This window comes from Pezoporus wallicus, unplaced genomic scaffold (assembly GCF_028554395.1).
Source record: "Pezoporus wallicus isolate ANWC-B61680 ecotype Strahan unplaced genomic scaffold, APGP_CSIRO_Pwel_v1 scaffold_13239, whole genome shotgun sequence".
In the NCBI taxonomy this organism is placed as follows: Eukaryota; Metazoa; Chordata; class Aves; order Psittaciformes; family Psittacidae; genus Pezoporus; species Pezoporus wallicus.
The window spans coordinates 2,517,775-2,538,804 of NW_026642052.1; the positions used below are offsets into that span (position 1 = coordinate 2,517,775).

Consider the following 21,030-nt stretch of genomic DNA (forward strand, 5'->3'; position numbering starts at 1 on the left):
TAGCTGCTGCAGTGGAAAATGAAGATCCTTAGAAAAAAGGGAGGCTCTATATTGGCTTAGTGACTTTATCTAAACAAACTCTTACTTAAATGTTACCTACGCTTACTGCTATCACAAACTCAGTGCTGCACCCATTTCTACAACTTACGTTTATTTCACATAAAAGTCAATCTTTAAAAGTGAGACAAATCAATAGGAATCCTCACTGAGTAAGGACATCAGGATTTGATGATGATGAAGACTTGCTTCCAGTATGCTTAAACTCAAGAACTTCTAAGTGCCCCAGAGATACAAAAATACCAAGAGCATAGCCAATGATAACATAGACTCATGAACAAGAACAAAACCCTTTAAATTGCCTAGCACCCTTGTAGCTCTGATTAAAATCAGTTGCAGACTAGAGATATATTGGATTGTCAAAGGCTGGCATGGCATCCCTTGCCAATTTTGAGAATGTCTTACATAAAGTCCATCTCCAGAATTATCTCTCCCCTCAACAAACTTTAGTGTCAAATTAATGCTAATCTATTTCTGTCAGTCATTCTATATGGCATTGCCCCAGCAATTAAAATGTAATGTGTGCAAAGAGAAACTCCAGAGAACTACATATTTTGATAAAACTACCTTTTCAAGCAACTCAGCATTGCAGATGCATTCCTTGTCCCGAAAGCTTTAGTTTATTCGTAACTGCTAGGAGTAATAAGGTAGGACTTAATCAGGAATAATAATTTAGCTCAGCTCTGTTTCTTGATGATATTATTTAGACAAGCTGAGCAAACTCTACATAGTTCCCATATTGCTGCTATTTATCTTGGAACACGGCAAGTGAAAGCGAGCATCAGTACAGGACCTTGATGCCTGAAAAGTTCGGAAAAAACATGATTTTCAAAGCAGTGGACTTTTTGTAATTCTTCAAGGAACCTTTTCAAATAACAAACAAACTCTGTTTTGCTGATCTGTGGATAAACCTAATTCTTAAAGTGTGTATGTCGTTGATTAAGGTTTACTTGCCTTTTGAACTTGTAGAGGATGAAAGCTCCAACTGCAACTAGACAGATAACAAAGAGAATCACAATAGCCCAGTAGCCACTGCCTCCTCCAATCCTCTGAGAGTCTGAAATACATAAAAAACAACAGCTTAGCACATCTCTCAGATCACTCACATTCTTGGGCTTTCTTGTCTATTTAATTGTCAGGGCAAAAACATTTGTTGCTATTTGTGTAAGTCGTTTTTACTACATCTGTACCCTCTTCAAGAAGGCAACAACACAAAATTAATTGGTGACTTGTGACTGAAGGACAGAGGACCAATTAAAAACAAACAAAAGCAAAACCAAAGCCAAACCAAAACACAACAAACAACTTTGAAGATTTAATTATTTGCATACACAGTGGGTCTTTTTCTCAGAATCTAAAGTTATCGTAGGAAATGATCACATAACCCGAAGTATATGTGTTACCAAAGAAGGACTGTATTAATGTCACAGAAGGAAAAACTAAGGCTCTGAACAATTAATTCATCAAGGTCCCACATTGGTAAAGGCTGAAACAAACATGGGCTTCTTTCAACCCCAGCCTTTTATGCTGTCTAACAAATGTTAGCCCTTTAAACCAGATGACGTACTACAGCAAGACTGTAGCACAATCCACATTAGTGACGAGATAAAAGAGCTTTGTCTTCTAGAGGGAGCTGAGAGATAAAATATCATACCCATATTTACATAAATTGGTTGTGGTAAGCTAAGCTGTTCCCCCACAGCATGCTGAAATAATAAAGAAGAATATATTATGGGAGGTGATACACAAACAAAAATGATGGGACTCCAGATATTATATATATAGATATATTTACATGTATATACACATATTTATGCATGCATCTATATGTAACAAATATGAAGTAAGTATATATGTATGTAGACATATATATTGATATGAAGATTTTCTCCTTAATTTATTAGAACTCAAACAGGCATCCAAAGGTTGTTCTGTTGGGAGCTTTGTGTATATATTTACCTGAACTGGAGTCAGCTAAAGTCACTAAGACCCAGTATCCTCCCCTCAGAAAGAAACTGATGTTGTGTGCATTCAAGGCCTGCTTTATAGCTGCTATTCTCTGAAAATACAACAGAGAGAATGTCAGACATCTTGCACTATGTTCAAGTCTGAGTTACTCAATGTTCTAAAAAGGAAAACCCCTGGTTCATTAAATGATAAGGAATTCAAAAAGCATTTGTCAACAATGAGCTGAAATCTTACAGAAATTCAGTGTTTAAAAATCATGCCAAACTCTATAAGCCGTAAAAGCTGATTTATAGCTAGATCTATCTTTCTGCTTACACCAAAGCCTTTACCCAGCATTTACCCAGTATGTGACAGACAGCACATCACTTGCACACACTATTTGGTTTACCTGGTCATAAATCACACAATACATAATTCATATTAAAAACTCTCCATTCCTCTAACCTATCAGAAGAAAAGCTGCAATGTCACTTAGATTTCTTGCTGTGAAAAGTAACTGGTATTTGATAATGAACTACATGTCATAATTTTCCTCACTTCCTTACCTATAATGGTGTGGATTACATTTATACCTAATTTCAAACAATAGTCCGTAGAAATATATACATCCACCCATGTGGAAAAAATCAAGATTCTTCCTATTTTTCTCCAGTGGATAGATAGTAAAATATGGTCTCTCACATTTTTATGGAGCAGAACCATTAAATATACTATCATATCCTAACCCCAGATGACAAACTGAATATTCCCTTCTACTTGCTTGTGTCTTCAACATGGGCAATTTTCTAAAAGATCAAAGCTAGTTTTATACTCTATAACTTATAATTTAGGACATGACTTCACACAGGATGCCAAATTAGAAATATGCTTTATATCCATGAAACCTTCATGAGTAACTTCTTTTATGATATCATCAATTATGGTGCTCATCTTTGACAAGCCTTTGCATATAATAGATAGAAATCCCTGTAGTCTCTCTTGTTATGGTCATAGACTACACAAAAGTTCAAATATCCTCACTCATATTCAGGAATAGATAACTTATGAAACCATTCCACTGACTTTATTACATTTTTTGTGGGAGAATGGCTCAACATAAGGGTGATGGGATCATGAGCTCAGTTATTTTACAAGAAAATTACTCTAGATAGCTCCTAAGCATTTATCTTTTTGCCCAAAGTCTGAAAAAATAATAGATATGATAAGCATATAATAATACAATGATAATAATATATTGATTAGCATCTTTTAAAGTGATGCTGGTACCACTGAAATAGTTACTTGATGTCACTCCAGGTTCACCTTTGTGCTATACTGTGCAAGAGGGCCAACTACATTACGGTAATCTGACTTTGAGACAGTAAATGAAATTACCAAGGTCCATTACTGTGGATACCTCATATTTTCCTTGCAGGTGTTTGAGGAGCCAAATATTTGCTCTGTTTTTTGCTTAAGTGACTAACGTTTGTCCATTATTTCTCTCCCTACCCAAGCATATTCAAACTACACTTCCACAGGCTGAAAATCTGAATCTCATGTGAACCACCAGGTTTATTTGTTTCACTGTTAGATTGATGGTTGTTTCAGTACTTGAGGCATTTATTGAACACAATGCTGCCACCTCTCCAACATTTACAAAAAAAAATTCTACTGTGTGGAGGTCTTCTCTAGACTAAGTTAAGGTTCTTACACCAGCATTTGGATTTTCTATCTTTTTCTTTTCTACATCCTTTACAATTATAGTATTGGAACATGTGAACAAAGTGGCTCCTGCATTGTTGTATAACAATGCAAAAATAATGACAGTATTCAAACTGTTACCTACTTTCTTACGCATGTGGGGCTTGAGTTGCCCTTTTTACCAAAGCAGCTCACTGGGAATTTTCATGTAGTAGTGTATCTAGACAGAGCCCCAAATCTTCCTCAGAGTCACTGCTTTCGAGACTACAGTTTAAATGCATTTTAATTGACTCTTTTAACTAGACTCATCCCACCTGACATTAGACATGTAATAGATGTGCATAAATTAAGCAACTGAGTCTTCCTCCAGAGTCAATGAAGGAATGAAATTGCTGCGCTCTTAAAACCAGGTTAAATCACAGTCAGCTTTTATTTCTACATGCATAAATTTGAAAGAAAAAGGGCTTTTGTCAGAATTATCCAAAGGGCTCCTACTACTGCACTTCCAACTTATGATCTTTGTTATTGCTGGCTACTTTTATCAGTTATGACTCCTGTTCTGGACCACTAATTTAATCACTGGTACCACATCTGTAAAATACCAATAGAAACCACCAAGTATGTGCTCGTTTCCTGACCAAGATCTTCTGAAATCACATAATATCCCAAATCTAAAAGGTTTTTGGTCAAGAACAAATAGGTCTTCTTTTAGGAAAGACATTTTGGAAATATGTCTATATTAAGGATTTCATGGACACCTCCAAATATGCAGAAAACATTCTGCTTGGTAAGTCATCACAATATTGTCACAACACTGACTTTGAGAACTGGCACTACCAGCATGACAAAGCACATTCTTCCAGTTAAACATGATGAAAACCTTCAAGATTCTCTTCTGGGAGAATGTACTGAATCTTTACACAAGGGACACTATGTGTATTTTCCTGTTGACTTCACCAGTTACTGCTTGTAAGTTTATTTACATAGGGTGTATTTTTAGGACATTTCTTGAGTCACAGTAGAGTTACAACATATATTGTATCAAAATTTGTGCCATTCAATTCTAAATCAACAATTTTACATGCACAAATCAATAGCTAAAGTAAGGTAGTGCCCCTTAGGTACAATTTAAAAACAGAAATTTAGGCAGCTGGCTAAAGCAGGACTACTTATTACAGAAACTGTTCCTTGGTAAACTACTGTAATTTCCCCATAGTCCCACTAAAATTAAAGTTTTTCCAAATAATTTGCAACATGTAACTGTTTTTCTTTATGTTTTGGAGTAACTCGCAGGCTATTTCATAAACAAATATGAAAAAAAAAGCCTTAAGGCAGCATATTCTTTAAGCTGCCTTAAAGCACAATGCTAATATAACAGTTGAGATACAAAGGATGCTAACATGCATCACAGTTCATACTGAAATAATACGTTTGAACAACCTAAGAATCTATCACTATCAGCTCCGTCAAATTAATAAAGACATCCATTCCGTATATGTTCGGACAAAAGAATTTCCTTCAGAAACTGCATTCACACTGTATTCTGTGCATTTTAAAGTAAGACACCTGTTCAAGTACTTTGAGAACTTCAACCTACTCCTTTGGACTTTCCAAACCATACTGCATAAATTCCAATTATAATCTACTGGCTTTGTTTCCACATGAAGAGCTTCATCTTAACTACTTCTCCAGCTCTTTAGATATTATGACCTTGTCTGAAGAAGTTGTAAAATGCCCTTCAAATTTAATGATACCTTACATTGTTATTCTTTGTAATTCTTTTTTATTATTTGTATTATTATTATTATTAAATTTTCTGTCATTCTTTGGCATGACTTGAACTGCTAGATACAGGCAAAGGGTTGGGATCTGTTCCTTCTCTATCACAGCAAAAGGACAATTACTACAAATTGTTAGTGCCAAATGTTCTTGTGGAAGAAATATAGTTCCAAAATAATAAGGCAGAAACTAATGTCTTATTTTCATTCCTGTGTTCCCTATATTTATTTCTTGCCAAATGAAAAGGACTTTTGCTCATAAAGACAGAAACTACCTGCTCAATGCTCTTTGCAGGTCAACTATCAAGGTTCTTTTTCTGTTTGACCTGAAATCTAATTTGCTTATGAAAAGAGTGCAGAGATGCTTTGTCCCTCATTAGAAGTGTCAGTGTTCTGAATACACTCTTTGCTCTACCGGATCTTCACAGACTGACATGTCGCTACTGCTTTTCCTGTTTAAAAAACAGATTAGTATTACCTACTCTTGTGAAATACACCAATACCAGTAAGCACTAGATTATGCTGGTCTAGATACTGTCAAATACGGCAGACATAGCAGTTGCTAGCTTTTACACGTAACTTGTCAGGTGGGACTGAGATCTTTACATAGGTAGGGAAAACCTTTTAATTATTACATAAAGACAATGAGAGTATAGTGACTGCAAAAGAGGATGAAGACTGTTCTAGCCAGACATACATTGCTCTAGTTACCTTATCACTAGTTACGCTTCTCTTCCTTTTTGGTTGATTTGCTGGTAGTAGCACATGCAAGTCAGCAGTTGTGGGCAGACCAGGTTTCACAACTGTCATGAGTGTTTCTTCAGGTATATTTGTTTCCTGTAAAGACAAAGGCATATGGCAAATTATAGGACAGTGTGCTTTATATTTTAGAAAAAAATACATGAGTAATTCCACATATGTCTTTTAGTCTTTGGTATTCAGATCCTTAATATTTAGAGGATATTCTACCAGAAGCTAAAACATGAACAAATAGAAACACAAACTAAGTGAAATGTGAGCTGCTCTTTGAAGACTGGAAGAGCTTAGCATTGTTATCGCATTAAAGTGATTTAGTGGCATCATACAAAGAAGCCAAATCAAGTGGTATGCAGTGTTAGCAAAACTGTGCAATGGCTGTGCATTTCTAGGGCAACAGGAAAAAAAAATCCTAAATGATTTAGGACCTCTGTGAGCCATTCAGACACACAGTAGACTTAGAAGGGCATATTCATTACAGCTAACTTTAGCTTAGGGACGCTACTTTTCCATCTGTGTTTAATGGACAGAGAAAAATCTTCCAGGATAACACTAAGAGCACCTAGACTGAGTTTCAGTGAATACTTGCATCCCACACTGAAAGTCAAGTGCATCTCTTTTCAATGTAGTTTGTGCAAATTTTGCTTTTTGCCCCAAAATCCTCCATGTGCCATAGAATACAGCCACACAACTCTCATGACAACACTCTGGGCACTTTCTATAGCCTTTATCAAACAGATTCTGAAATTCCATTAAATCTTTCATATTCTTTTGAAAATGATTCAGTAATTATTAAAATGCAACGGCTATTTATAAGGGAGTAAAATATTTGTTTGACTGACACTGGTTATAGAATGGGATTATGTTGATAAAAGTGGGAAATTAATTTAATTTGACATTTGATGTGAACCTTAAAAAAAAAAAAAAAAAAAAGCACAAAATGGCATAAAAGCCAAAATTCCAGAGCCTGATTTGCACTACTGCAAATCCAGGAAATACAAGTGATTTTAAAAGCAAATACTTTAAGAACATTGTCAACCTGCACCTCAGTGCTACTGCCCTCACAAAAGCCTGTGTGGGCATGCCGAGTTGCTGGCAGTGTGTGTTCCTGAACAGTATAGCTCTAGAGCTCATAGTTTTCACTTACTTATCTCTGAGTACTGCTGCATGGCTTTGTACTTGATTTAACCTACAAGATTCAGCTGTTGGCAATCTACATTTCTTTTGTAATCTCAAAAAAAAGCTGCACAAATAGTGTGCCTATATACTATGTGTAATTTTCAAAGTTAAAAACTGGCACTGTAAATTCTTTCATTCTGCTTTGTTTTTACACAAAGGCTATGTCTTTTATATTATGCAGCATCATAGAATCACAGAATCTTAGAATGGTTTGGGTTGGAAGGGACCTTAAAGATCACCTAGTTCCCATCCCCTGCCACAGGCAAGGGACACCTTCCACAAGACCAGGCTGCTCAAAGCCTCATTCAGCCTGCCCTTGCAGGCACACTTGCAGGGACAGGACATCCACAGCTTCTCTGGGCAACCTGTTCCAGAGTCCACTCTCATAGTGATGAATTTCTTCCTAATGTCCCTAAATCTACCTTATTCTAGTTTAAAGCCATTTTCCCTGTCCTACCCCTACATGCCCTTGTAAAGAGTCATCCTCCAGCTTTCCTGTAGGCTCGCATGAGGTACTGGAAGGCTGTACTAGTGTCCTCATGGAGCCTTCTCTTTCTCCTACTTTGCTTAACTTCTAAATACAGGGGAAGTTTAGATTGGATATAAGGAAGAAGTTCTTTACTGTAAGGGTGGTGAGGCACTGGAATGGGCTGCCCAGGGAAGTTGTGAATGCTCCATCCCTGGCAGTGTTCAAGACCAGGTTGGACAGAGCCTTGGGTGGCATGGTTTAGTGGGAGGTGTCCCTGCCCATGGCAGGGGTTTGGAACTAGATGATCTTAAGGTCCTTTCCAACCCTGACTATTCTATGATTCTATGATATCACATTTAAGATATTCTTCCTGTTTTGGAGTCAGCAGTATTTACCAATATGTTTATGTATACACCCTAAGAGCAATATTTAGCATTAATTGCCAATTAGGCTGTGTTAGACCTAGACTGTCTATGTTACAACATCAACATCTACAGCCTGCAAATAAAAGTGACACTGGGCTCAAACTTGTTTGAAATGTGGCTCATGAGGTTCACTTTATTATTCTGCTCTGCATCCTTTTTTTCCAAATGGGAAGGCATTAACTTAACCTTCAAGCTTTACAACTGGTGAGGGAACATTTTATGAGCAATCTGAAAGAGCACCTTTGCAAGAAGTCGTGTTACTACCCGTCCTATGTCTTCCCTCCACTCCGGTATGTCGGGGTTGTACGTGTCCAGGTGCTTAGTAAACTTCAGAGCAAGAACATGAAAATTATCTAGAAAAAGACCAAAAAGTAACATTTTTGAACAAATAACAAACCAGGTTGCAAAAACAGTTTTGTAGAAATGATGAAATATGTAATTTGGCATTATTTGCTGTGCAGTGCTATAGTATCTAGGAACCCCACTGCTCTGCGTTTATGTACTCTTGCATGGAGCAAGACTACACTCCAGTCAGGCACTCTATTTCTTTCTGTACTTTGGTCAACATCATCAAATTTGTGCCTAAAGACAAAAAAGCAGGAAGAGTTAAAAACAAAACACCCCTAAGAAATTTACATATGTGATCTGGGGTCAGAACGTTACCAGTATTTTTTCCTTAGGACAATACGCTGCAGAAACATGGTTGGTTTCAGTTATTTGTAATGGAAATGTGCCAATGGATCTTATTCTCACTGAATCATAAGCATATGTTTTTTGCCCGTTACATGTTCCTTGTAACATATTCCATGTTACATTTTTTTCATGTAAAATGAATACTTTACATACTCCATAAAATAGCTATGAAAATAAGATTAGAAATGATGTAACAAAGGCCAACAACTGCCATCTTAGAAATAATAAAACCAATATTTCTCTGGAAATTTTCAAATTTATCTGAGATACTAAAAATGAGCTGTTCCTCAGTGAACAGACTCTAAAATTCTCCATTTCTTCATATAGGTTCCTTGGATGAACACCTGGAGAACTTAATGCAAAGCAGAGAAAGATCCTCTGGAATGCATGAGGCAAACCTGGCCTCCCTAACACTTCCATCAGAATTGTACTTTAATGTGGTTTTCTTTTCCAAAGACTTCTTTGTTTCCCCCATGGCCTTTACTTTCTTGCTCTTACTATCAAGACTGGCCAACATTAAGAGCAGAAGGAGTGTTGGAAAGAAAGTCATTGATCTAGTCACACTAAGACTTCTAAAGATTTCTAAAAAAGCAGATGGAATTGTAAGTGGTAGCATAAATGTTAAATCCATTTATCTTAGGAAAGGAGAAGGTTCACAAAAGCTCCATTTAGCAGGAGTCTTTTATCATTATTTTAAATTAATAAGTGTACTAAAAGCAAAAAGAACAGAATCTTCTTCAGACAATAGAGATGTATCGTGTTGTGCATTTTACATCTGAAGGCTTTTAGCTTGCATTAGAAAGAAGCTTTTTCACTTATCACAATTCCCGTATGTGACAGCACAAACACAAATGTAAATAATTTGTTGGCACTGCATTTTTTACAGTATATTATACCTTGTCACCACATTATACGACACAACAAAACACACCAGGGCATAATGTGAAACAAAAGCTGAAGGGTTATTCAGCAATTACAGCAGAGCTATTCTTGATCAAAACTCTCAAACACCAAAGCAACTGTGATAATAAGCAATTATTTCATATTGCTTTCAACGCTGAGAGCATATATAGAACTAAATTTTCTTTTTTTTTCAGAGGTATTTAAACTATCTAAAAACTGAGAAAATTTCTAGGCAGTATGGCTACATATAGCATCTAGGAACCACAGTAAGATCTGAAATAAGCAAAGAAAGCAAAACACTTCAGATTAAAGCCTTCCATACAATCACGCTGTTCAACTTCATGGAGTTACCTATTGACAGTTCATCCCTCTAATTTTAAGAATTATACGTGGCATTAGAATTAATTTTACAACAGGTTCAGTTGTGTCAGAGCTGGGTTTCAGGGGTATAAGAAACAAGTACACATGAAACAAACAAAAAAACACCCAACAAAATTAAGAATAAAGTCTCACCAAAAACATGGACAACTTTTGAGTCCTGAAGCATGGAGCTCCCACAGGAAGCTTGCACTGTTACTCTGATGTCACCTGTCTCAGCAAACTTCGTCACCAAAAAACTCTCCAATGTAAGGAGCGGCTTTAAAAATACACAGAAAAGTTTAAAATAGAATTTCAGCAATAACCATGGGAACAGTGTCCTAAGAGAATGTCATTAAAAATGTCACACCGATTATACAATTAATCAACATTTTATTGAATCGTTCAATCACAGTTTTCAATATGGAACGTTTCTTTCCCTAAAGGGATCTTTTAGAAACAGAATAGCTGCTGGATGGAACAAACATTTCATTTAGAAAAATTCATTCAGATCCCACTGTAATTTTGAGGTAGGTTCAACAGTCTTGATAAGATCATAAGTAACAAGTCATTTGCCTCAAAAAATGTAGAGTATGTCAGAGTTAAAAGAATTAATTCTGTCGACTTAGAGCACAAACATGAAAGTGCACCAGTCCACCATAATCTCCAAGGAGGAGCTGAGATGTTCTGTTCCCTGACGACCATCCATATGAATTAAAAAAACCCTTCACATCGATCTGCAGTGGCTGTTCTAGCAATAGCAAAGTCAATATTATGAACAGATACAGATCTGTTATTGAAAGAACTACCTTGAAAGAAATTAACCCAGCCAACCCAGCCAGGCAAGAAATATTCCCAATAGAAATACCTGGATATTTATTGCTCTAAGATATGTTTATCTAGACTTTCTATCCCCAAATGCATATCACTAGATTGTTTGAGTGCTATCACTGTTTTCATATCCTCTTAGATCTTCGTTTATTTTAAACTCCCAGAAAATATTTATCTATACAGTGAATATACAGCACTCATATTATCAACATGAAAATGTACAAATCCAAGTCTCATCATTCACCAGTGCTATAATCACAAATGCACCCTCCTCCATAATATTTTTTCCACAGGTAATGAAACAGGATAAATTGTTGTTCCCCAAAAAAAGAAAGTCATTTAGAAATTCAAACTAATTCTAGAAGAGAAAGTGCCATTTCCAGTTAAGTAGCAATAAAGGGAAATGAACATTTTAAATGTATGTGATTAACCAAGTGAAGTTAGATACTGCTTGCCACCAGACATAACTGGCTATTTGGAATGAAAGATGTTCTAAAAGAAGACATGCAACATGGCAGTAGCTTGATTAAAAGTTGTCACTCAACCTTTATTAGAGACTGAAAATCATCTCAGTCAAAACCATTCATGTACCTGCAGATTGTTTCCTATCCACCAGTAGAAGACTGTCAAATTGGGGTTCTTAGGCAGTATGATGGCTGTCAGGTTCACCTCCTGGTTTCTACCAACGACTGGAACCACTTCTAAATTTAAAGCCTGCAGTGGAGCTGAACAAAGTTCCCAAAATATCACTGAACAAGAATCCATCAATTTATTAATGACTCTTTTCCCCAAAGCCTCTCAGCTGCACACCATAAGGTCCTTCCCTCCTGCTTTTACATCTGTATTGAAAGCTACAGGCATAATTGGAAGGATCTCATTTCAACACACCATTCCCACCCTCCTCCCCAACAAACCAACCCACAAAACAACCCCTAAAGCAACGAGACAGATCACCAAAATGTACCTCCCAGATCCACTGGTTTAGACCCCGTTATAAAGTGAGAAAAAGCAATTTCAGCATTTTTTTTTTTTTTTCATTAAGTAATAAATGATCAAATGAACAGAAATCTAATAAACCTGAAACTGCTACGGAAAAAGCAAGAAACTAAAAAGGAATGATGCTGACTGCTCATTTTCATTATAAAATATCAGCTGTTAGGCTTACAGAACACAAAACCTCTCATTAATGCATACGTTAAAATAGATGTGTGCATCAGGGGAACATATTTTTGGAAATCAAAATAGATAACCTTTTTACTCCAAAATGTGCCTTAGAGTGAGCTTATTTCTTTCTGAACTTCTGCCGATGAAGGCTGTAAACATTATTACTTGTATGAAAGAAATGCATCATTACAATCATTTTATCTGCTGCTTAATGATGTATTTTGTTTCATAGTACAATAATTTTATTGAAAGAAAATCTTTCCCTTGGAGGTTTTTCAGTATCTCTTTTTCAGAACATCTGAGGGTAAAAGCTTTATAATAGCATATTGTGGTAACTAAAATTTCTTAACTTCAGCTGCAACACCTATCCAGGATATCAAACAGTTGTATAGTCCAACATGCGTTTATTACACAGAATGAATACTAAGCAATCATTTTTTGTTCCATTCTAAATACCTTTTAACTCACACAAAGTCTTTAATCCCAGTGCAGACTTAAAGGAAATTAACACTGGTCTAAAGTCTTGCTATTGATCTTTCTTTCATGAACTGAACCATTGCCCATTCACTTCTAATTTTTACTAAATGCTTTTGGTAAATTCATCTTAATAAACTGACTGAACGCCTCTGAGAACAAGTTGTCTGAGCTGTGCACACCCTTTTTCCACCTCACTTGAACAGCCTGTGTCCTGCTTCATCCAGATGTTAGTCTCTATGTTCATTCTGCATTTTCTCCAATGACTCTTTAACCACCTGTGTGAACTCAAGGCATGTTTCCTGCTTAAACAAATGATTTCTCCAATAACCTCTTTATGAAAGGGGACTTAAGACGCCCCTCCTATTACTAGAGCTTCAAGGGAAAATTCAGAAATTGTAGGACTTTGTTCCCCCTAGAAATAGATTTTCCTTCTGATGAGGTAAATCAAAGAAGTCTGGAGGGATCTGCATCACTTTTAATTTTGCCATAAATTTACATTTTCCCAGAGGAAACTGATCATTGTGAGACATGGTTTTGCTCCTGAAGATCACTTTCTTTTCCAAAATTTTTAGAAGGAAAGTTGTGTGGTACTTGAACGATGGATGTTATTTCAAGTTTGCCATTCCTATATACTACAGAGTTAAAAATAATTACTGAGTTCTTCTGCTTGTCTCAGTCACACAATTCCATAATGCATTTGAACAAGCTTTGTAGCAACCTTAATTGTGTAGAATTAGTAATGAAGTTGTCTACCACGATTTCTGTTTAACAGAGCTACAATTTCAGTGTGATTTTCAAAGCTTCCTGATTATTCACACACTAGAGATTATGGTACCATGAAAAAGAAAATGTAGACCTAAATCTTCTTCATATCTCTTTATTTTGGGTTACCTACTCACATTTATACTATCAGACTTGCTCTCATTTCTTTTACAGTTCATTAAAAAGTTGTAAATTGTGTGATCTGGATGATGTCCTGCATTACAGGGCATTCCCATAGCAATAGAACTTGTCAGAAGTAAAAATATTCCCTATGCCATTTGTCTCTGAAAAAATTCCCTCAGAATATATCAGCTGGGGATAAGAGTGAAAGCAGGACTCCATGGACATTTCTGCTTTCATTATATTCCACAGTGAAAAGTGTCCCTGAATGAATATGAGTTTCTCTAGAATACAGAAATTGCAGTTCAATTTATGCTAGCTGATCTCCTCAAATCTTTCCTAAAAAAATCAAAAAGAGCGAATCACATCAAAAGCATTTATCCAAGCAGGCTGGGTGACATGCTTCCAGGAGTCTTCTAGATCATGAGCTGCATCCACAGACAAGCTCAGGAATGGACCACATCTGCTTCAGTGCTCAGATGCCTCTTCATTTCAGCACCAGTCCCCCTAACACATCAGTCACACAAAAATACCTATTGCTTCTGTAATTTGCAAATCCACTGTATAAAACACAATCAGCATCTTTTATTTTTACTGTTTATCCTGATGTAGGCTGCAGCAGAAGCACATTTTGAGAAAGCAGAGTTTCTGCTTTCCACCAGGGCTTACTTGTCATTCTCTGAATGGTGAGCTGCTCTCCTCAGAGTTTTTTGCCATTCATTGCTTGTACAGATCTACTTTGGCGTGCTTAATCTACTTCTAAGTACCTAGAAGCTCCTAAAAAGTATTGGTCCTAAATACTTATCTGGAATTGTAAAATCATTTAAAATACAAACAGAAAAAGAAACAGGCAATTATATTGAGGTGGAAAATTCAATTCTGATCGTTTCTGTTTGACTTTCATAGAGATTGGCTATTAGCATTAAGGAGCTGGTCTCCATCTGCTAATCAAAGCAGAACTGGAAACTCTGAACTTAAGGACTCTGATTAGCAAAATACACAAACAGCAGCAGTCACTAGACAGGCTGACATAAAGCACACAGGTATGTGCACAGCCTTGTATGTAGCTCTAGTGATTTCCACTGCTTTGGGATTAGGATGGAAGACATGCCAATCATAACAGAGGCAAATAAACAACTGCAGAATGCAAGATGAGTATCTTTCCTTTTGATGTTACTTGTTTCCAAATTTTTGATGCATCTGAAAAGAGGCAAAGCAATAGCTGTCTTGAATCTCAAAGACAGAGGAAAATTCAGTTCCAGTTATAACTTTCCCTCTTCATTTCAATTATGAGATCAGTGAGGTACATTAAGCTTGCAATGGTGCATGGTATTCCCTGTGCTGTGCCATTATTTTCTTTTAAATCTGTTTGATGACGTTTTTAAGGACTTAATTAAGAAGAGGGAGAGAAGTCTATGTTAAGCAATACTGCTTGTCAACACAAAGTTATATCCAAGTACCACTTCAAAACTTTGTGAGAATTAACTACCTAAAATCTAGGTTTTCGTACTTTAATGAGCAGCGTGACTTTTAGAAACACTGAGATTTTGGTTATTTTGTTTTTTAAACCATACAAGAACTCATACATTTCTCAACATGTCTGTTCACTTGCTTCACGCTAGAAGCTCCTAAAAAGACATAGCTTGAAGTGTTAAATTTTAGTGGCTAAGACAGCCAACAGGGTCTTGAGTCAGGAAGATGGATCAAACTGAAGATCTGAACTCAGGCATGCTTGCTATTTAAAAGATTAATGCACCATCCTTTTCGCAAGTCCAAACAAAACTAACTCTGACCCCCTAATACATCAGGCTTGCAAGCCTCTGCCATACACAGTACCGCAAGACTGCATTAAGTTATTGAAAAAGAATATGCATTTTTCCTAATTGTGACTAGCGATCTTCTTTACTACTTCATAGTTGTCTTGAGGTTTTTACACTGCAGCAAAAGTAAGAAAACCAAAGAGCTGATTTACAGTTGACTTGGACGAACACCACAGCCTCGTCGTGCCCAGCCACATTCTCAGCCTTCACCGAGACCCGGTAAATCCCAGGATTCTCATAGTGGTGACGGATGGGTTCGCCAGTCATCGTAAGGTTCACATATATTGCCTTAAAGCCGTCTCCAAGATCTACCTGGTATTTGGTATTCAATACATCACCCTAAAAGGAAATATATATAAAAAATATTTTAAATGGCCAGAACCAAAATAGACAGGACACATGATTATAGCCATTTCCTGAACCACAATAGCATTTCTAGCCCCAGCCAGGTATTTTGACTCATTGCAAGAGTTACAGTAAAACCACTATACCCATAGCAAAGATTTTATTGGTCATGTGTGCATTAATAGAAAAAAACACAAATTTTCAGAGTAAGGTGCTACCTTAAAACAAAAAAGACACCCAAAGCCATTAACCAAGTTGTATGACACAGAAACCAGCACTATTGTCTCAATGAAGCTGGACATTAACTAACATAATGATACAGGCCAGCCCCAGGATCTGGAGTGATGAACATTTGATTGCAAAGAGCTAAATATAGTTATTTTAGTGAATAACCACTCATCCAGTGAACTTCTAGCCTACGTAATTATAAAATAAAATTAATTAGTTTAGACATTCTTCACAGCACCTTCTAAGTAGACCATTGGTGTCTCAACCACATGGCCTTCAAGAGCCATACTAGGATCTTTGTGCAGAGTTGTATCACACTGTACAGAGCTACCTGCATGTTTAGCATGCCATATGCATGCTTAATGAAACAGATTATTGAGCTGGGTTTGGGAAAGGGTTTAAAAGTCCAGCCAACTAATTCCGTCGTGTCAAACATCTCACAGAATTTATTTCATTGCACTTCTGCTAAGTGCCCCTTTAAATCACACTTCCTAAACTCAGGCCTAAAATACTCCAAGACTGATACTACTGTCAGAGGACAAACATATGGCCATCACTCATGTCATGGTGTGGCTGCTCAGGAGAGAAGTCAGGCTTTTGCTATGTCGACTGGTGATGTGGATGGAGTCAAACGAAAATTCATTTCAACTGCTAGCAGCAACACTTTCTCAACACTCCTGGCAGCACTGCCTTAGCGAGCTGCTCTGCATCCTCAGTAGTCTTCAGCGATATGTTACTCCCTGCTTGCCACAACACACAGCCATCACAGTCATACAATTAAAACAGGCTGCAAGTCCAGGCTGGGTAAAAAATACTTTGTATTGTGAAAACAGTGCTGGTTTAAAATCCTCCATTGCCTCTAGGAAAGGGATATATACATCCATATACTAATCAGGCGACCCGAATGGCCATCAGAGCAGAGGGCTGACACCCGTCAAAGTATTCAAAAATCACTTCCCTGTAAGCCACTCCCTGAAACAGGTTTATATCAAAACGTGATCCCAAAAGTCAGCATTAATGTAAAATCAAAGGAGGCAACAAAGCCTAGAATTTACGTACCCCAGAATTATAAAGGGAAGGAAAACATACTATTATTTCCTCTATTACTTTGCAGTTCGGTTGATTTTCTTCTATATTTTATCAGATGAAAGAGCACTGCTTACAATGTAAAAGAATACCCATAATAAGGAACCTATAAGGTTATCAAATACCTGAACACCGTATGTCAACACACATAAGGAACTTAAAAGCTTCTTCACTGTATTTTTTTCCAAATAACATCTTTCTTTTGACAAGAGATGACTAGAATTTAGCAGAGGAGATAATGTTATTAAAGTTTAACACAAAAGAGATGTCTTCTTGCCAGCAATGTGCCAGTAAGTGGAATCTCTTTAGGTGATACTGGTTTGCAAACACTTCTTGTTCACTCTTTCTTATGCTAACAAGTACACATGCATATTTTTTCCAGGTGAGACAGAAACCAGTGTTGAAAGCCAATGGATGCAAGTTTCTCTTGGTGTTTTATTCTAACAGCTTCCCTAGTGTTGAGATGAGAGTGCTGTCTTCAAAATGCCAAGGCACTTTCTGTTTCCCTGACCAGAAAAGACAGCGAGCAGTGGACAGGTAATAAAAAAGTCACCGAGGGAAAACACAGCTAAATTTAAAAGAACTGGGGCTTCCTCTTCCATGCAAAATAGATGATTGCAATGACATTATTTATACATTCAGCAAAAAGAATTTAGGAAAAAATAATTATAACTATACATTATTATTTATAAGGTCACTTGTAAACTGCCAAAACATACCAAAGCCTGTTTTCTTTACTTCCTGATGTCTTGCGCCTAGTAACATGCATTCACATAAACAAGTAAATTAATTTTGTTCAGCAGAGAAAGTGGTATGTTTTGGTTTATCCTAGTAGAGCTGTTTCTTAAACGCAGTAAATGTTACGAATTCTCTTTAGACATTGTTGTATAGATTAAGTCCTAAAAACCGCTTCAGGACATTTGAGTATAAATATTATTCGTAGCCATAGGGGGCAGCAAACTGCTAGATTTCTTCTAAATATGCCTTCCACTTCTACGTACTGAGCAAAGACTTCATCAGAAAACACAGCACGGGATTCTCTTCCAGATCCCTCACTTCTGAAGATTTTTGAATAGTTTTAAATGCTTGCAGTATTGCCACAGAGATTCCTGAAAGCTTCAGTAGGAAAAAAAGTCAAACTGCCAGTCAAAATCATTAGGAGTCCAAATTGCAACCAAATGCTCTATCCTTACAATAAACATTTCCAAACAAATCCTAAAAAGAGAAGGCAGCATAACTTGCCACACAAACTGCTGGGGCACTGCAAGCACTGGGACAGAGAGCCTGTGAAGTGTTAAGCAGCCCGGTGTTCTGCACATAACCTTCTTGATTCCATTACAGAAATTAATCCCAAGTGCCCGATTTATATTGCACAGGTTTGCCAAAACGTGTGAACTTTGTTCAAGTTCTTGTAAATCAGTGGGGTTAGCCAGGAAGTACAACACTGTGGTAACCTGAGCACAGCAGTTATAGCCTAATGGTAAAAAACAAGCGCTAGGAAATACACCCACAGCAAACAGTTCGTCCAAAAGTTACTCAGTGCTGTTGGTCAGGGCCTTAGGGCATTGTTTCTCTCAATAAACAGAAAAAAAACCCATATCTCTGGGAACACAACTAATACATAATAAACGTCCTTCTGTTGTGCTCTTTGCTGATTTCTGTAAATTTTTGCCTCATTCTTTTCTGAAAAGCAGATTCTCAAAAACACTTAAATCAAAATATTAAATGTTGTCTGCATTTCTGTTCTTCTCTGATAGAGCAGTTGAAATTTTCAGTCTAAGGAGACTTTGGTAATTTAGTTCCTTTGATTTTGCAAGAAGTTGTTGCCTTTAAGGAATAATTACTGACTCCGCTGCTGAGGAGACAAATCCCATTCTGTGGACAGAATGTGGTGGTTTACTGAGCTTACTGCATTGTCTGATTTACTTGAAAACAGAAGTTTCAATATTCAGAAAGTTATTCATTTTTGTCTCAAGCACAAATTACTATTTATTCAGCAGCAAAGCAGGGAGGAAGGAAATGAACCCTAAAAATAGAGATGAAACTTTCATAAAGCCAATGTTCATTCCTACCTGCTCTTGTCTGACAATGAAGGTGATATCTTCCCCAGGCTTAATGGCCAGGCTTTCTTCCCTGATGCTGATCTGAAGTCCTTTGGGAGCAATCAGCGGACACATATGCTGTGCTAAGTTCTGCTGAAGGTCTACGCCACCTTCACACACGTTAGAAATAACTTTCCTGTACCTACAAAAACAGTACACAGTGGGCACAGTGAATGAGAGGTGAAGGAGAATACCATCAGAGGCACTGAATATGAGTGTGATGGCAGCTAATGAATATTCCTTGGGTTCACAAACAGACAAGATTACAGATGACCTAAATGAATTCATGATACAAATACTTTGATAGGGGATATTGCCTTTACTGAGTGAAACCTGTTGAAGAAAGATGGTGTGGAGCACAATAATGATTTCACTTGTATGCATTGGAAGAGTCTGCCTTTTCGAACTTAGAAAAATGACAGAGCAGCCCTCCAGGAGCTAGAACATCTGCTGCCCTCTCTGCCATACCCTTTCCTAGCGTTCAGCAGTCCTCAATGCTATGGAGGTCTTGGTTCAGCCCCCAAAGAATAGGAAGAAATTAGACTAAGTAGCTTCTGCATTAACTCAGAGTCAATTGTTTAACTGCTGCTCTCAAATCTATGCATTTCTTAAAATGCTTAAAGCATTTATTTAACATAGCAGTATAAACGAGTGAAAAACCTAACACTTATAAAGAAATAATAATGGAATATCAGATGTGTACCGTAATTATTTACAGATCATTTTCACTCAGGTATGTTATTCTTAAACATCCTTTAAAATTGGAGTCAGATTTCACTCTTTTGAATTCCTATTCTGTATACCACAGCTGTCAGCCGCAACCCAAAAGGCATCATTTTCCTTGGTAAGGCAAATATACACAGAGACTGTGATTCTATTGCCAGATTTGACATTTCATCATTTGGTCCTCATCTCCACAACCAACAGAGATGATGTTATGATAAGCCAGAATAGATGCCAGCTGCAAGTTATTCTCAGCACAGACGTCAGACTACATTGTACTGTACATTCTATGCTGTATTGTTTACAGTTACTGAAGCTTTCCTTTGATTCTGAGTGGCCCATATGGTCAGGAAAAGAATCTATTCTCCACAGAAGTCCTTACCCCTATAGAAGCAATGTGGGAAGTTCTGTGAGATGATACTGGCTCCTTAGAGTTATTAATTGAATTCAAACTGAAAATTGGTTTGAACCCAAGCAAAGGGCTAAAAGAAAAGGCTCTGAATGGACATTCCTAACCATGGTCACAACACATCACAAAAAATTATAGGAAAAAATAATAAGACAGCTCCCCCTCTTCTTGAATGGATTATTTTTTGAACTGCTGTGAACATGTAAAGTAGTATTTCCAGTTCATTAATTTGCAGGCACCTTCTGCACGTGTTCTAAATCAGAGTCAGAACTTCCACATTTCCGAGTTTTTCCAGTTTGCTTTATTTACGTTTCCTTCAAACTACTTTTGTGGCCCTTGGTCGGAACGTTCTCCTCCTCTCTGGAAGGCTCTGCAAGCCGGTAAAACGCAAAATCAGCTTACCCAGTGCTGCTGGTGTATGCCTGCCCCAGCACACAGTCTTCAGGAGGTGCTTCTGGGTTAAACCAAAAGTCAGCAAAACATTTGCTGGACTCTGACTTCAGAGGTGCAGAACGCTCAAACCCATAATCACTGAAAAACATCAACACCAAGAGTGTTACTTCAATGCTGCTTCATTCAACAGTCTCACTTGGCGTGGATGAGACTACTTTTTTAAGAGTAAAACCATTTTTTTGGTATTATTCTACCAGCAGAACATGCAAGTTGGTGAAGCCAGTTCTGTCCTAAGTCTAATGTCA

The 21,030-nt window shown here is 37.1% G+C and overlaps 1 protein-coding gene across 7 annotated transcripts in view; it reads right to left on the bottom strand.

The window, feature by feature from the left end:
• The window catches only part of SORCS2 (sortilin related VPS10 domain containing receptor 2), a 549,260-nt gene that overhangs the window by 14,243 nt on the left and 513,987 nt on the right, over nucleotides 1-21,030 (bottom strand). For all 7 annotated transcript variants that reach the window (XM_057426800.1, XM_057426798.1, XM_057426797.1 and 4 more), the window contains exons 17-25: nucleotides 20,735-20,863; nucleotides 19,171-19,342; nucleotides 15,592-15,778; nucleotides 11,688-11,821; nucleotides 10,422-10,545; nucleotides 8,553-8,665; nucleotides 6,195-6,320; nucleotides 2,017-2,116; nucleotides 1,012-1,114 (exon numbers count right to left, since the gene is read on the bottom strand). In XM_057426800.1, coding sequence (XP_057282783.1) covers nucleotides 1,012-1,114; nucleotides 2,017-2,116; nucleotides 6,195-6,320; nucleotides 8,553-8,665; nucleotides 10,422-10,545; nucleotides 11,688-11,821; nucleotides 15,592-15,778; nucleotides 19,171-19,342; nucleotides 20,735-20,863 — 1,188 coding nt within the window. The remainder of the gene's footprint in view (nucleotides 1-1,011; nucleotides 1,115-2,016; nucleotides 2,117-6,194; nucleotides 6,321-8,552; nucleotides 8,666-10,421; nucleotides 10,546-11,687; nucleotides 11,822-15,591; nucleotides 15,779-19,170; nucleotides 19,343-20,734; nucleotides 20,864-21,030) is intronic.